The sequence below is a fragment of the Lathamus discolor genome, chromosome 15, assembly GCF_037157495.1.
Source record: "Lathamus discolor isolate bLatDis1 chromosome 15, bLatDis1.hap1, whole genome shotgun sequence".
NCBI lineage: Eukaryota > Metazoa > Chordata > Aves > Psittaciformes > Psittacidae > Lathamus > Lathamus discolor.
The window spans coordinates 1,110,234-1,125,155 of record NC_088898.1 but is presented as its reverse complement, the minus strand read 5'-3'; the positions used below and the strand labels follow the sequence as shown (position 1 = coordinate 1,125,155).

The 14,922-nt window shown below is 59.0% G+C and overlaps 1 protein-coding gene across 1 annotated transcript; it reads left to right on the top strand.

Annotated features, from left to right (window-relative positions):
* The first annotated feature begins 7,624 nt into the window (after positions 1 to 7,624).
* Positions 7,625 to 13,492, top strand: DIPK1B (divergent protein kinase domain 1B). The gene is made up of 5 exons (XM_065695541.1): positions 7,625 to 7,759; positions 9,875 to 10,009; positions 11,096 to 11,203; positions 11,376 to 11,552; positions 12,253 to 13,492. The coding sequence occupies exons 1-5, from the start codon at positions 7,697 to 7,699 to the stop codon at positions 13,063 to 13,065; spliced, it is 1,296 nt and encodes a 431-aa protein (XP_065551613.1). The 5' UTR covers positions 7,625 to 7,696; the 3' UTR covers positions 13,066 to 13,492.
* Positions 13,493 to 14,922: the final 1,430 nt, after the last annotated feature.

The following is a 14,922-nucleotide window of genomic DNA, read 5'->3' as shown; positions in this document are numbered from 1 at the left end:
GCGGTCAATTCTCCATGTCAGGCACTGCCTGTTGAGGGTGTTTGTGGCACCCAGGGCCCCCCAGCACCCTCAGCAGAGACCTCAGGAAGCTACACCAGGCATGAGCATTAACAGCAAAGCATGGAGAGCTGGAGGGTCCCTGCGGCATTGCTGATGGTGGGATTGCTGAGGCTGGGCCCGTGAAAAGTCAATAAAGCCAAGAGCTTTACCACCCTTGGCCCTAGTTTTATGGTGTCTTATAATAATCCATCTCTGGGGTTTATCTTTATTTGTCTTAATGTATTGCTTCCCTTGGAAACACCATGTGACCTCCCTTTGGGTCGCTAGCTTCTGACTGGAACAGAAAGGGAGCCAGGGAGAACATCTCCCACGCAGGGAGGTGTGTGGGGAAGGGAAAGCACTCAGCGGGGTGGGACGGAAGGAGGGATGTGCCCATCACCTGGCATCACCTCACAGGGCTGTGAAGCAGTTGGAGGCTTGGGGCTGAGGTGCTCAGCCTCTGTCTGCAGAGCGGTGTCTTGCTCCCCACTGCCTCCCCGTGCCTCTGCCCTTGACGTCCCGCAGTGTCTTTGGCATCTCTACCCAGCAGCCTGCTTCCCTTCACCTCCTGCCAAGGGACATGTGTTGAAAGCAGCAGCTGGCTTTGGTGACATTAAAAGCCGGGGAAGGAGGGAACACCAGCCAAGCCCCCTCGCTCTTGGCCATGTCAAGGCATGTGAGTAGCTGTGAGCCCTCCCAGGGAGGGCAGCACAAAGCCATGGCTTGCTCAAGCTCCTAGGCAGCAACCCCTGCTGCTGGGTGCTGCAAAGCAGCCTCTATGTCAGGGACTTGTGGACACTAGGAAGATCTACACACCTAACTTATTCCAGATCTGTCAGTCCATCCATCCATCCATCCATCCATCCATCCATCCATCCATCCATCCATCCATCCATCCATCTGTCCGTCCATCCTCTTCCCTCTTTACCTGTCTCCACCAGCAGCTGGCTTTGAGAGACATCTCGGAGCCTGGAGTCACTGAGTCTCGCCTCTGCGTAGCTCGGGGTACATACGACAGCCCAGCATCATGACACAGATGCAGTTATGCTGCTACAGCTTGCTCCAGATTGGCTTACTGGTAACCTGGGCCATCTTTGCATCAGTAAGCAAGGCTGTCCTAAGGGCTGGCACCACTAGGATGGCATCACTGGAATCTCCTGGAAGTGTTGCCCTGCAAACACAGTGAGCTGGGCTGTGCTGTATCCACAGCTGCAGGCTGCTTGGCAAGGCAAGGATGGTGGCTGAGAGCAGTTTGGGTAAAGGCTGTGGGTGAATCCCATTTCCCTCTCACTTGTTTCAGCCTAAAAGGGCACCAGTGCATGGAGGTGAAGTCCTGCTACTGCTCCTCGTGTTGGTGGTGTGGAAACCCAGGGCTGAGCCATCACACACACAGGCAGAGCTCCAGCCTGACCCCAGCTGCTGTGTTGGCTCCGGGTGCCCATGGTCACACTTCCTTTCGTGGCTGCGCTTGTCAGTAACAACACGTCAGTGCTCTTGTGACAGCAGAGTAAACACTTGGGGAGGAACTGGGCTCTTGACTCAGTGTGGTCTGAAGTGAGGGCTGCAGTTACCCACAGGACTGTGTAGCAACAGGGCTCTGCAAAAAACAGAAGCATGAGATTGCTAAACTGCTCTGGTGAGGCTGCTGCAAGGGCTGGAGCATCCCTGCTCTGGAGCCAGGCTGAGAGAGCTGGGCTGGCTCAGCCTGGAGAAGAGAAGGCTCCTGAAGGGGAGACCTGAGAGCAGCTCCAGTGCCTAAAGGGGCTGCAGGGAACCTGGAGAGGGGCTTGGGACAAGGGCCTGTAGGGACAGGCCAAGGGGAATGGCTTGAACCTGCCTGAGGGGAGACTGAGCTGAGCTCTTAGGCAGAAGCTCTTCCCTGTGAGGGTGCTGAGGCGCTGGCACAGGGTGCCCAGAGAAGCTGTGGCTGCCCCATCCCTGGCAGTGCTCAAGGCCAGGTTGGACACAGGGGCTTGGAGCAAGCTGCTCCAGTGGAAGGGGTCCCTGCCCGAGGCAGGGGTTGGAGCTGGAGGAGCTTTAAGGTCCCTTCCAAACCAGGCTGGGATTCTCTGGTGCTGTGGTTCTGCAGACACAGCCTCCAGTGGTCACTGGAAAGAGAAGGAGCCTGAGGGAGTCTGACTCTGGAAACACACCATTAAGAGAGAATTGCAAAAGCTATATTGCAAAAGTATATTAGATAGTCAGAGCCTTCCTTCCTGTAACCTTTGCTCACCTACAGAGAGCTCTTTTGAGGAGGAAACGGCTTTGTTTGCTCCATTCAGCTGGGGTTTATGGTCCCATTGCCAGGGACTGGAGCACTTGGTGGCTCTCAGGCCCCACAAAACCCATGCTGTGTCTTACTTCTGAGCTTGTCTTTTCTCTGCCTTAAGCAAAACTAACAATTTAAATCCATGGAAGACATGAGGCTGATCTGGCAGCATGTGTGGTTGCATGAGGAACCCCACACAAGCTGGCTGTCAGGGAGGCTGGAGATGCGTTTGCACCATCAGGCGCGGATTCTGCTCAGATCCCTACACCCCCAGCACCGGGTTTAACTTTATTCTCCTGGCAGACGCTGCCAAAACCGGGAGGCAGCAAAAACACACGGCAGCAGATCTCACTGCTGCTTCCCATTCCCACGCCCAGGCTGGAAATCCCCCTGCACCAGCGCTCTGTGCGAGGCATCGCACCACCCGCACAGGGAAGGCTCGGGGTGAAATGGGAGTGAGCCCAGCACAGGACACAGCCTTGGACATGACATCTGGATGTGCTGCGATGGCAGTGCCCCCATCGCTCCTCTCCTGCTGCCACACATCCCTTTGCTGCTGATGCGTAGCTGTAATTACAGCGAAGAGGAAGATCCTGTTTCCCCCCAGGAGCTGCTGTAATTACCACAGCGCACTGGCCCATGAGAGCAGCGGGAGCTTGGGAGTTGATCGTGATGTGCCCCACGGAGGAAAGGGAAGCTCAGATCCGCTGGGATCCCTGTCGCTGCCTCCAAACAGGCATTTCCTTACTCTCAAGCATCGCTTGGTACCTGCTGGGTGCAGGCCCTGTTAGCTCTCCCCACGCTCCCTCCAGCACACAGCAGTGTGATGTTCCTGATTTACCAGCAGAGCTAGAGGGTCTTTGGGCTAAGTCTGCAAGTGCAACTAAACATCAGCTCAGATCCTGTGTCCTGGGTCTGTTCCTCAAGCTGAGCTCATCCGGTGGGATCCCGCAGCACCTCTATGGTCCCACTGCCTGCGGCAGCACATGGGGCTCACACTGTCCCATCGCCTCCCTTTGCAGTCACCTTTGAAGGCGATCCCATCCTCCTGCTCCTGAGCACGTCTCCAGCCGCCTGCTCCAGCTCCCCAGGGGAAATGGGCTCCAGCTCCTCGCAGACACTCCCTGGGGCTCAGCGCAGGAGCTGCTTGGGGAAATGACCTGGGTGTTGCTGCCGTGGAGCGATGGAAATGTACTGACACCGCTGGGCAGGGCGGGAGGGAGCGGGGCAGCCTCGGGTGCTCCCAGCACAAGGACGGTTTCTCTTGCAAACAACTCCAGTCTTGCCACAGGAATGAGCTCCCGGTCTTGCCGATGGCAGCAGCACTGCGGGCTGAGCCTTGGGACAGGGCTGGATCCCTGAGGGAGCTGCTGGCACCCATTGCACTGCTGCCAGGCAGCAACTGTGTATAGCAGAGGCATGGCATGAAACCAGTACCGAGCACACTTCGGGCATATTGGCTCTTCCTGGGGTCCTTGTGTAAGAACAGAGGGTTCGGGGTGGTTTGGGGTGCTGGGATACCTGGAATCAGATGCCACGAGCTCCCTGGGTGATCCCTTCTCATTGCCAGCTTGTTGCTGGCTCAGGATCTACTCGAGGTGCCAGAGTCCAGCACGAGGTGGATTCTTTCTTGGCAGGCCTCCTTGGCTGCTGGAAGCAAACCACACTGGCGAACATCCACAACAGGAATATGTCTCCATGAAACAGTTTCTCTCTCTGTTTCCCCTGTTATTGATTAATGCCTCTAAATGACTCCAGCTAAAAAACCCTCTTGTAGTTGCTGCCTGTCACAGGAGATCAATGGAGCAGCATTAGCAAGAGATACGGAGGCAAACTGTCCCAGGGAGCTCCGTGCACAGCCAGCCCTGGGAGCAGCGCCGCTGCTGCTCGATCAATAGCTCAGCATGACCTCTCCCTCTTGCTTGCTCTCCCCCCGTGTGGAGGATTGGCCTTTCACGACACCCCCGAGCTCGCTGGGCAGCAAAGCCCGCTCTGAGCTTTCACAAGGACTTGATTACAACTATCCCGATTGATCTGGGATGTAAAGAATAAAGGGGCGTCCTAAGCCAGCTGTCTGCATTGGGAAAGCTCAAGTGGCTGCGCAGACAGGGTCAGACCCTCATTAATTCCTGGGTGCTCAGGACCCCGCTCATGTGGTTGTGGAGCCTGCACGGGGCGTTGGAAGGAGTCAGTTCCTCATGACAAATGCAATCCTGCTTGTCCCCAGGCTTTCCCAGTCAGCTCCCTGTGCTGCTGGGGCCTTTTGGGAGTCCATCACCACTGGAACCACCAAGCCCAGTCCCTCCCGGCTCCCTTTCTGTGATATCCTGATGGAGAAAATCATGTCCTGGCTCTTGGAGCAACAGGAGTGGGTCCTGTGTAGGGGCTGGAGGCTGCAAGGGCTGTTTGGGGGCACCCCCGAGGGAGGAATCCCCTGGGTTGCAGCTCGTAATGCAAGCCCTGGGGATGAATAACTCCATAACCAGCTAAGCCAGTGCAGGGTCTGCTTGCTCAGCCTCCTTGTCCATGCTCCTTTGCAAATTCCTTTTCTCCCTCAGCTGGGAAGAGCCCATAGCTGGCACATGACAGAAATCCTAAGGAGTGTGGTTCCCCTTCCAGGGCTCCTGGCCACGGCCACCATGTTCTGCCTTTACCCCTGGTGCTGCCCCTCTTCTACCCTATGGTCTGGTGCTGGGCTCTTAGCAAGGGGCAAGGACATCCCTGGGGTGTTCCCAGCCCAGGGGAATGGTGGCGAACAGAGGGTGAGACCCCCAAAGCATCCCCCGCAAGCTCTGCAGAGCTGTATCCCTGGCCTGAAGCACACAAGGAGCCTCAGCAGATCCCCCCGAATTCCATAGTGCTTAATTACAAGGAGCAGGGCTTTGGAGAGGAAGCGGAGGGGGTGAGCACAGGCCAGATTGGAGGGAAGCTGGTGCTGGGGGTGGCTGTGCTGTCAAGCCAGAAGCACAAGAGCTGATTAGCATTTCTAATTATAACTGCAGCGCTCAGCCCCATCCGGGCCTGGCGGGCAGAGCCAGCTGTGGTGCTGTGCAGGAAGCGCAGGCCGTCAGCCTCAAATCCTTAAAGGATGCACAGGAAAGAGCATTGGAGCCTGGATCCATCAGCTCCTGTTGGAACACCGGGTGCCATCACAGCCCCTGGGGCAGAAATCCCGCTGGTTCCTGGCCATGGGGCTGATCCTGATGGCATCACTTGGAAAGGGAGAGCACAAGCAGGAGTAAGCAGAGTGGCTCTTTTGGTTGTGGGTCCTGCACCCCCAGCCAGGCAACAGCAGTGGGCACTGTGGGTGATGGCATCGGGCTGGTGTCACCCACCACCGACATCCCACCCAGGGGAAGGCCAAGGGTGCTCCGGTGGGGATGAGGGGACAGTGGAGGTCCTTGCTCGGTGCTCAGCACTGCTCTGTACTTTGCTGTTAGCACTAGAGCTGGCAAGATAAATTATTCAGTATTGAATAACATTATAATATAACTGGGTAAATATTAGAGGTCAGCAAATGACTGTTTCAGGGCAGTGGGTGACCCATGAGGTCCCGTGTCCTCAGGGCACAGTACTCTTGGCACAGCTGGGATGTGATCAGAGGAGAGTGTGCCAGTGGAGACCAGTGTGGGGCTCTCGTGGGCTGAGTGACTCAGGAGAAACTGAAGTGACTTAATCCAGGTAAAGATTCCCAGCTTGGAGATCAGCATTGCCTGCTTCCGGCATCTTCTGGATGGTGAGAGCTCCTGCGGGACCGCATTCCCCACCTCCATGCAACCTGGAGGTGCTCAGGATGCTGCCTGCTACTGGGATGCCATCATGCATTGCAGGGATTTTGGGGAGGGGAGAGACCCCTGTCACAGCCCAGGCTGTGGGGTGGTAACACCAGCATCTCTGGTTCCAGGTCCCCCACGTGTCTGGAATACAAAGCGGAGATGAACTCCGTGGGGAGAGGTCTCCTTGCCCCCGCGCATGGGATGCGAGAGATAATCCCACCTGCAGAATCTGTATTACCGTTTGATTGGATTAATTAATCATTCAGTGATAAGTGCTCATTAGGCATTCCAGCGATCAATACTGATCACTTCATTACTTGGCATATTACAGCTGGGGAAGGCCTGCTCACTCCTAATTAGATTCCCTGGACAATCTACCCCGGAATGTGGCAGAGCCCTGCAGACAGCTCCGTGGCACTTCCAGCCTCTCTCTGCTTGGGCCCACGGGTCGCGTTTCCCATCTCCAGCGAGGGTTTCCTTCTGTGCTCTGTGCTCAGCCTCAAAAATCAGGGTTCCAGGTGCAGGAGGGTGAGCTGGGGAGCCTGGGGTGCTGCTGAGCCCCAGGGCCACGGGCACAGAGAGGGCACCCCAAATGGCACATTTTTGTCTCTTTTCCACCTTTCTCTCCCTTCCCTGTATGCTGCACTCCCCTGGGATGAGGCTTCTCCTGGCCTGCCCGACACAAAGCAGCCGCTGCCTTGCCTTGAGGTTTCCCTGCCCAGCCGCAGCGCAAGCAGGGAGGAAGGCTCGGGCTGGTGCTGCTGCTGCTGGGCTTTAACGCTGCGAAGGGGACAGCGAGGAGGCGAAGGAGGGGGTGATGCCCGGCTCCGCCCTGGGGCTTCCCCATTGCAGAGGTGCTGGGGCTGGCTCAGCATCTCCAGGGTCATCAACCGGCCTTGCGGAGCCCGGCTGAGACCCGGCTGGTGGCGTGAGTCTGGCATGGGAGCCCGAGAGGAGCCGAGCAGAGCCGAGCCGAGCCAAGCCGAGCCAAGCCGAACCAGCCCAGTTCAGCCGAGCCCAGCCCAGCCCAGCCCAGTTCAGCCGAGCTCAGCCCAGCCCAGTTCAGCCGTGCCGAGCAGAGCCGGGCCGGGCCGAGCCGAGCCGAGCCGAGCCGGGCCGGGCCGAGCCGAGCCGGGCCGAGCCGAGCCGAGCCGAGCCGGGCCGAGCCGGGCCGAGCCGAGCCGAGCCGAGCCGAGCCGGGCCGGGCCGAGCCGAGCCGGGCCGAGCCGAGCCGAGCCGAGCCGAGCCGAGCCGAGCCGGGCCGGGCCGAGCCGGGCCGAGCCGGGCCGAGCCGAGCCGAGCCGAGCCGGGCCGAGCCGAGCCGAGCCGAGCCCAGCCCAGTTCAGCCGAGCCCAGTTCAGCCGAGCCGAGCCTTGCCGGGCCGAGCCGATCCGAGCCGATCCGCGCCGGGCCGAGCCCCGCGGCAGCCCCCCCCGCCTCCCCGCGCTGCGTGCACCGCCCCTCGCCGCGCCGAGCCGGGCGGAGCCGCGCCGGGCCGGGCTGCGGCGGTCGGTGCGAGCCCCCCCGGCTCCCCGGCGGCGAGGCGGGGGCCGCGGCCGCCCCGGCCATGCCCCCCGGAGCCTGAGGCCCGCGGCCGCGGCGCGCCCGCAGCATGCGGAGGATCCGGCGGCTGGTGCATCTGGTGCTGTTCTGCCCCAGCTCCAAGGGCCTGCAGGTACCGGGGGGGGTGCGCAGGGCCGGGGCGGGGGATGCGGTGCCCATCTGCGCATCCTGGCAGCGGCCGCGCACAAAGGGATGCTCCGCCGCGGTCTGGTGCAAGGGGTACGGGGACGGGCATCGGCACCGGGGGCCGCGGGCGTTGCATAGCCCGGGCCAGCCGCAAGCCCCGCCGTGCTGGGGGAGCCGCACCGGCCGTGAAGCACCGGCCAGCCCATCCATCCGCCAGCCCGCAGCGGCGGAGGGAGAACCCGGTGCAGCCGCCACTCCTGCCCTCTCCTTCTTCCCATCCCCGAGCTGCCGGGGGGTGGGACCCGGCTCAGCGCCGCCGGGGATGCGGGGATGGGACGTGGGGCTGGGGATGCGGGGATGGGGATGCAGGGCCGGGATGTTGTCTTGGGCGTTTTCCCCTGCAGCCATGGGATGAGAAATCCTGGCTCTGGCGAGTGCCCTGGACCAGAGCTGTTTTCCCGGTGGATGGGAGGTTATCCCGGTGGTGGGGAAAAGCAGGGGTGGGATAGCAGGTAGCTGGTAGGAGATGGGGCAGAGCCCTGGGCTCACCAGGGGCAGAGAGGGCTGCATGGGGAAGGCAGTGTTTAGAGGAGGCTCTGTGGGTCCCCAGCACAGCAGATTGCTGGATGAGTGCTGCAGCTCTGCTCCCAGGGCCCTGGGGTGCTGAGCCACCCCTGCATGCTCTGCTCTTCCCAGCCAAAAGGGCTGTGGACTAGTTGTGTGGGGCCACATTGATGGGCAGGGGCTGGGTTTGGATGTGGCTGGAAGGGCAGAGCTGGGTGCAGAGTGAGGGTGGTGGGACCTGGGGACATCCCTTGTGCAGAGGTCACCCGTGTGGGTCCCCATGGCAGGGGGTGGCAGCCCCACCATGGTCCCCACTGGTGGGACCCACCATGAAGCAGCCCCCTGTTCCCAGAGCCGGGGGTCACGTACCCACCACTGGGCAGGTTTAGGGGGGCTGCTGTGCTGGGGCGGTCTCGTGGGCCGCAGTGCTCTATGTCCGACTTCAAGGACTTCTGGAAAACCGCATGAGCTGGTTTTCAGCTCACAGGAGCAGCCACCCATCCTTTGCCAAGTCCTTGCCATGGTGATGTTCTCTTTACCAGGCCTTTGTTACCAGTGCCACGGCTCAATGGCAAACTGAGCATCGTGGCCTGCTTCGCACTTTCCAGTTAAGATGCACTTGCAATTAACATGCATAATGTCACCATCACGGGCAGATCTGCCTGCTTTCACCCCCAGCTGGTGTGGCAGGAGAGCAGGAGGCTCCACCACCACCGGGCACTGCTGCAGCAGAGCCCTCGCAGCACTTGGCAAGAGGCAGGGATGAGGTATTTTGGAGGTGGGAGCAGTTTTGGGCTCCAAGACCAAGGAGGGATCCCTGGCAGGTTGCAACAGTGTTGGATCCAGCCCTATCCCAGCAGCAGGTCATGGTCTCACCGCTGATGTGGTGCAAGAAGAGAGGAGATTTGGAGATGGCCACTGGCCAAGGGCTCTCTTGAAGCAGGAATTAGCCATGGAAACCAGAGGGAATGGGGTGCTTGATGCAAGGATTCATTCCCTGCCTTTAGGAACTGCCAGGGCTCTGTGCCATGCTACACAGGTCAGGTAAACACCCTATGCTGCAGGAGGGCAGACGGCAGCACCCGAACCCCGCTGGGAGCCTCACATTGCACAAAGCAGCACCAGGCGCTGGAGGTTCCTCACCCATTGCTCCCACACTGCTGGTGGCTGCCTCCCGTGCCCATGGAAAGGGGGATCTGCTGGGAAGGGTCCGCAGAAGGAGCAGAGCCCCTCACACCCGAGGATGCAGAGGCAGCAGGCTCTGCTTTCACACCAGCAGTGGAGCAGGAGCACACGGCCACAGCTCCCTGCCATAGGGATGCACAGCATCCAGCTCCCCGCAGCCCACCACTGTAATCTCCCTGCTTTTAGGGAGTTTTAAATGACCTACTTGCAGCAGGAGTTGCATAAGAGCCTGGTGCATCTGTACAAAATAGGCTGAAGGTTTCACCGGAGCTCAGGTCGGGTTGTGCAGAAGTTGTTGTCCTCGTCTGGCTGACAACGACCCGGCCTTCACCAGCGTTTCCTTTCCTTGCAGAGCCGCCTCCCGGGCATCAAGGTGAAGTACCTGCTGGTGGTGTGGCTGGGCATCTTCGTGGGCAGCTGGGTGGCCTACATGCACTACGCGTCCTACTCGGAGCTGTGCCGTGGGCATGTCTGCCGCGTGATCATCGTGAGTGATGGGGCAGTGCCCGTGGGTACCGGGGCCGGTGCGGGCTGTGCGGTGCTGCGGGAGCCTGTATCCAGCCTCCTCCGAGCCCCATGTGGTGCCTTGCAGCATCCATCAGGAATGCTGTGCCAAGGAGTGCTCCTGGCAGCTGCTTCCCTGGCATCCCACGGAGCTCAGAGGGGGAGAGGTGACCTTATCCTGCCAGGGCGATGGGGAAAGCATCTAATGAGCTGTCGGAGGGAAGTCGGCCAAGCAGCCATGGGCAGATTAATGTCTGTGGAGAGGAAGCTGCAACGTGAGGGCAGCGAGTAGATCCCCAGGCAGGGAGAGCATCGTGCTGGACCTCGGAGCAGAGCCAGGAGGAAAGGGGAGCAGGCAGTCTGTGGGTACCCCTGGCACTGCTGTTGCGCCCTAAGGAAAGCAGGAGCTGCACAAAGAGCAGGGAGCTTGGCTTGGTGCATTTTGCCCCTGCCTGGGCTTTGCAGTGGGGTGCAGGAGCGGGGTGCTGAGTGTGCCCCATGGCAGGGAGCAGGTCACACAGCCAGCCAGGCCCATGGCTCTGTGTGAAAATGCCTGGCTCATCCGTCCTTCCGCAGGGAAGGGAGGCAGGAATTACCATAACAACAGCCACGATCGTTTGATTTGATTTCCTGCCTGACTCTGACCACGGGGTCTCGGGCTCTAATTCCTGCTCTGAGCTCCGGGTTGCAGACACCGAGTCCCCTGTGAGCAGGTCCAAGGGTTAATTCCTGTCATGTCAGGGGTACGTGAAAGGAGAAGATGCAGTGAATTACTGCAGCTCCCGCTTCCAGCCCCGAGGCTGTTGGAAAGCTGCAGAGCTGCAGCCTCTCCTGCCCAGGGCTGCCTCCAGCAGCTCCAGCAACCGGATCAGAGCCACTGAGGGGTTTGGGCACGGCAGGCAATGGGCACGGGGCTGGTGACAGGGTGGGGGGGGTTCATGCGCTCCCAGTTCATGTGCTTGGGGTGCTGCGCATCACAAGCTGTGCGGATGGGCCTGGACCCATCAGGTGAACAGGGATCTGCCCCTGCTGAGCTCCTTTCTTTGCCTTCCTCTCTTCCTCTCCCCAGTGTGACCAGTACAAGAAAGGAATCATTTCTGGCTCCACGTGCAAGGACCTGTGTGAGGAGCGCAGCCTCCTCTTCCAGCACTGCCTCTCCTCCTCTCCCACCCAGCAGGTAGGTGCCTGCCCCACCAAGAAACCCACCACAGGGCTGGGGATGGGAGCAAGCTTCAGGCTGGGGAATGTCCTCACCCAGTCCCTGTACTGGTCCCAGACTGGACCAGAACCAAGTTCTCTGTGCTCACTGTTTTCTCCCATCACAGTGTGTCCCTTTGCCATTGCTGCAGGTTTACAGCGGGCTCTGGAGGGAGACGGAGGTGATCATCAAATGCGGCATCGAGGAAGCCTTGAAGGCAGACGGGCACCCGGACTCTGTGCCCAGGAGGGACATGGTCCTCTTTGACAAGCCGACACGAGGGACGTCAATGGATGAGTTCAAAGAAATGCTGCTCAACTTCCTAAAGGTCAGTGCCCGAGTCCGTCTGGGATGCCATTTGGAAAGACTCATAGTGTCTTTTGTACCCATTGAATGAGGTCTCCTCAGGCCCATGCTTCCCCACTGGTGCTGGGGGCCAGGCAGGGCTCCTCTTCATGTCCTGCAGCTATGGGGCTCCCTGAGGAATGGGCTGGCCCCAGTGTAGGCAGTGGGGGGAACAGCGACAGACAGTGGGTCTGATTCAGAGCTTCTCTGGGCACCCTATGCCGGCACCTAAGCACCCTCACAGGGAAGAGCTTCTGCCTAAGAGCTCATCTCAGTCTCCCCTCGGGCAGGTTCAAGCCATTCCCCTTGGCCTCTCCCTACAAACTCGTGTCCAAAGCCGCTCTCCACATTTCTTGTAGCTCCTTTAGGCAGTGGAGCTGCTCTAAGGTCTCCCCTTAAGGAGCCTTCTCTTCTCCAGGCAGAACCAGCCCAGCTCTCTCAGCCTGGAAGCTTCTTCCCATCTGGGTCTGGTGCAGCCCTGACGCTGGTGAAATTCTGCTGGAGGTGAATTGGTCCAACCCTACCCAGTGGTGGGGTACCGAGGCTGTATGAGCAGGGTGGCTGTTCCCTCCTCTCCCAAGCTCAGTTCTTTGCCTCCTCAGAACAATTTAGTGATGTGAAGCATGAACATGGAGAGCTGCAGGGGTCTGATGCCACTTGTTCTGGTCTGGTTCTGTTCACAGTCCAAGCTGGGAGATCAGCCTTCTCTTGCAGCCCTGGTGAGCCGGATCATCGGCATGGCGGATGTGAACCGGGACGGGAAAGTGTCTTTAGCAGAGGCCAAATCCATCTGGGCTCTCCTTCAGCTCAATGAGTTCCTTCTCATGTTCTCCTTGCATGAGAAAGAGCACACTTCCAAACTGCTGGGGCACTGCGGGGACCTCTATGTCACCGAGAAGATCCCCCACACCTCCCTCTATGGGGTGGACGTTCCCCCCTTCCTCCAGCCGCTGCTGCCTTCGGTCGTGCACCAGATCATCCACCAGTGGTTCGCACCAGCGTGGCCCCGGCGGGCGAAGATCTCCATCGGCCTCCTGGAGTTCGTGGAGGAGATCTTCCACGGCACCTACGGGAACTTCTACATCTGCGAGGCCAGCGTGAGGAACGTGGGCTACAACGACAAGTACGACTTCAAGATGGTCAACCTGCGGAAGGTGGCGACGGAGATGACGATCCGAGGCTTCCTCAAGGGCCGGCACTGCGAGCAGAACGTGGACTGCACCTACGGGAAGGACTGCACGGCCACGTGCGACAAGCTCATGAAGCAGTGCAAGAGCGACGTGGTGCAGCCCAACCTGGCCAAGGTGTGCGGGCTGCTGCAGGACTATTTGCTGTACGGGGCACCGCTGGAGCTGAAGGAGGAGCTGCAGAAGCAGCTCCGAACGTGCATGACCCTCAGTGGCCTGGCCAGCCAGATGGAGGTGCACCACTCCCTTGTGCTCAACAACCTCAAGACCTTGCTCTGGAAGAAGATTTCCAACACCAAATACTCCTAACGGGGGGAGCACGGCCCTGGAGTTTAGAATCTGCGATCTCGGAGTAGAGTGCAAGGGCTGAAGGCCTGTTTCTCCATCCTCTCTCCCACAGGCAAATACCCCCTGCGCAGGGAGTTCAGCATAGCTGCAGCCCCTTCTCCCTCACGCAAAACCAAGCATCATGACTTCCACCGCCAGCAGGATCATCGGGATCATCCATCGAGCCAGCAGGAGCGTGCTGCGGAGCCGGGACAGCAGGGCCGGGCTGAGCTTGGGGGAAGAAGATGAGACAGAAAGCGAGGAGGAAGCGGAGCCCAGCTGGAGGCATCAGACTGTTCCTTGATTAACAGGAAAGCAGCGCCGAGATGAGAGTGAATCATTCGTGCTGTTCTTGTCACATCATCTTTTGATGAACGTCTCTGATGTAAATAAATGGCTTTTACGTGAATCGCACCAGCACATCAGTAGCGACGCAGCAGCCTCAGCACCAGCCTGCCCACGAGCTGGAAAGGAGGGAAAGATAGATTTCCCCATCCAAAAGCATCTCCTAGCGTGTCTGAGTCATCTGCCTCCAGATCCAGCTGTGGCTTAGGGAGCAGATCAGCAGAGAGGCCTGGCAGTGCCATCATTCCCTCTGAAGTGCCTGACCCCAGACAGGGATGTGGTGGCTTGTGCCAGGCTCCCACCAGCTCCTGCCCACAGCCTGAATTGGCAGCACGGGCCATTCCCTCTCACACGTTCCGGCTTTGGAAGCATCTAAAGCCAATAGCTTAAAGCATTAAAATGAATCTGCAGGCGAGGTTGCAGCAGGCTCCCAGACACTTGGTTGCCTGTGTAGATGCTACCAGGGCTCTATAGTGTTTCCTTTAAACACTGAATTATAGCAACCTCGGTGCAGAGAGGGGGAATTTGTGCGACCTACCCCAAGCTCACTCAATCATATTCCTGCTGACAGGAATATGCCATATACCACATGGCAGTGCTCTCACCAACTGCTTAGTGAAGTGGGGCATCTATCTGAAGTACAGTCACAAAGGAAGTACATCTGACAGCACCTCCCCTGTGCAGGCAAGTGCTGGTATCACAGCTGCAGATTTATGGGCCCTTTGGAGGAGATACACCAGTTTTCCCTTCTGTTCGTTCCATAGGATCGTCCTTCCCTCTCACTGTTATTTATGCAGGGAACGTTTCAGTGTCAGCCACACTCAGTGCTGGTGCGGCTTCCCAGAGGGGCCGGCTGGGCAGCAGCACTCAGCTGTGGTCAGGATGAGCTCTTGGGTTTGTTTGAAGGGTGGCGGGTTCCTCACTCCTCAGTTAGCTCAGGAGGGACACAAACGTGACCAAGGCCCCACCTCCAGGCACTAGGGCACCCAGTGTCACCTGTGTGGAGCAGGAGCACTGGGTGGAAGGTGAAGGAGGGGACTGGAATTGGGTGATGTGGCTCCATAGCCACCCCAGCTCCTCATCTCTGGTCCTGCACTCCCAGCTCCAGAGAAATCATTTCCTTCTATTACAAAAAGGAGCCCAACACCCACTCCAAAACCTCTCCTCAGGTGTTTGGGAAAGCAATTCACCACCCCTGCTCCGTTTGCACTTTATCTCTCCCTGCCCCAAAAGCACGGGTAGATAAAACCCATGAGCACCTAGAAAAGCAGAGGAAAACCACCATGGTTCTCCTTTACCTACACGACCCTAGATTCCAGAATCTCTTAAAAGTATGAAGTTCGAGGAGAAAGACAGCCCCTGTGCTTGGAGAACTCACCAAGGCAGCTTACTCAGACACCTCCAATGGGAGCTGCCACATTCCTGTGCGATTAATCCATACAGCAGTGGACACCCTCCCAGGAATCCCTCGTAACACACACCCCAAGAACAGAG

Bases quoted from the DNA above. Each gene is read 5' to 3' on its own strand.
- DIPK1B (XM_065695541.1), top strand. From the start codon at position 7,697: ATGCGGAGGATCCGGCGGCTGGTGCATCTGGTGCTGTTCTGCCCCAGC. The intron at 7,760-9,874 runs GTACCGGGGGGG...CTTTCCTTGCAG, and splicing joins CCAGCTCCAAGGGCCTGCAG to AGCCGCCTCCCGGGCATCAA. The intron at 11,204-11,375 runs GTAGGTGCCTGC...CCATTGCTGCAG, and splicing joins CCTCCTCTCCCACCCAGCAG to GTTTACAGCGGGCTCTGGAG.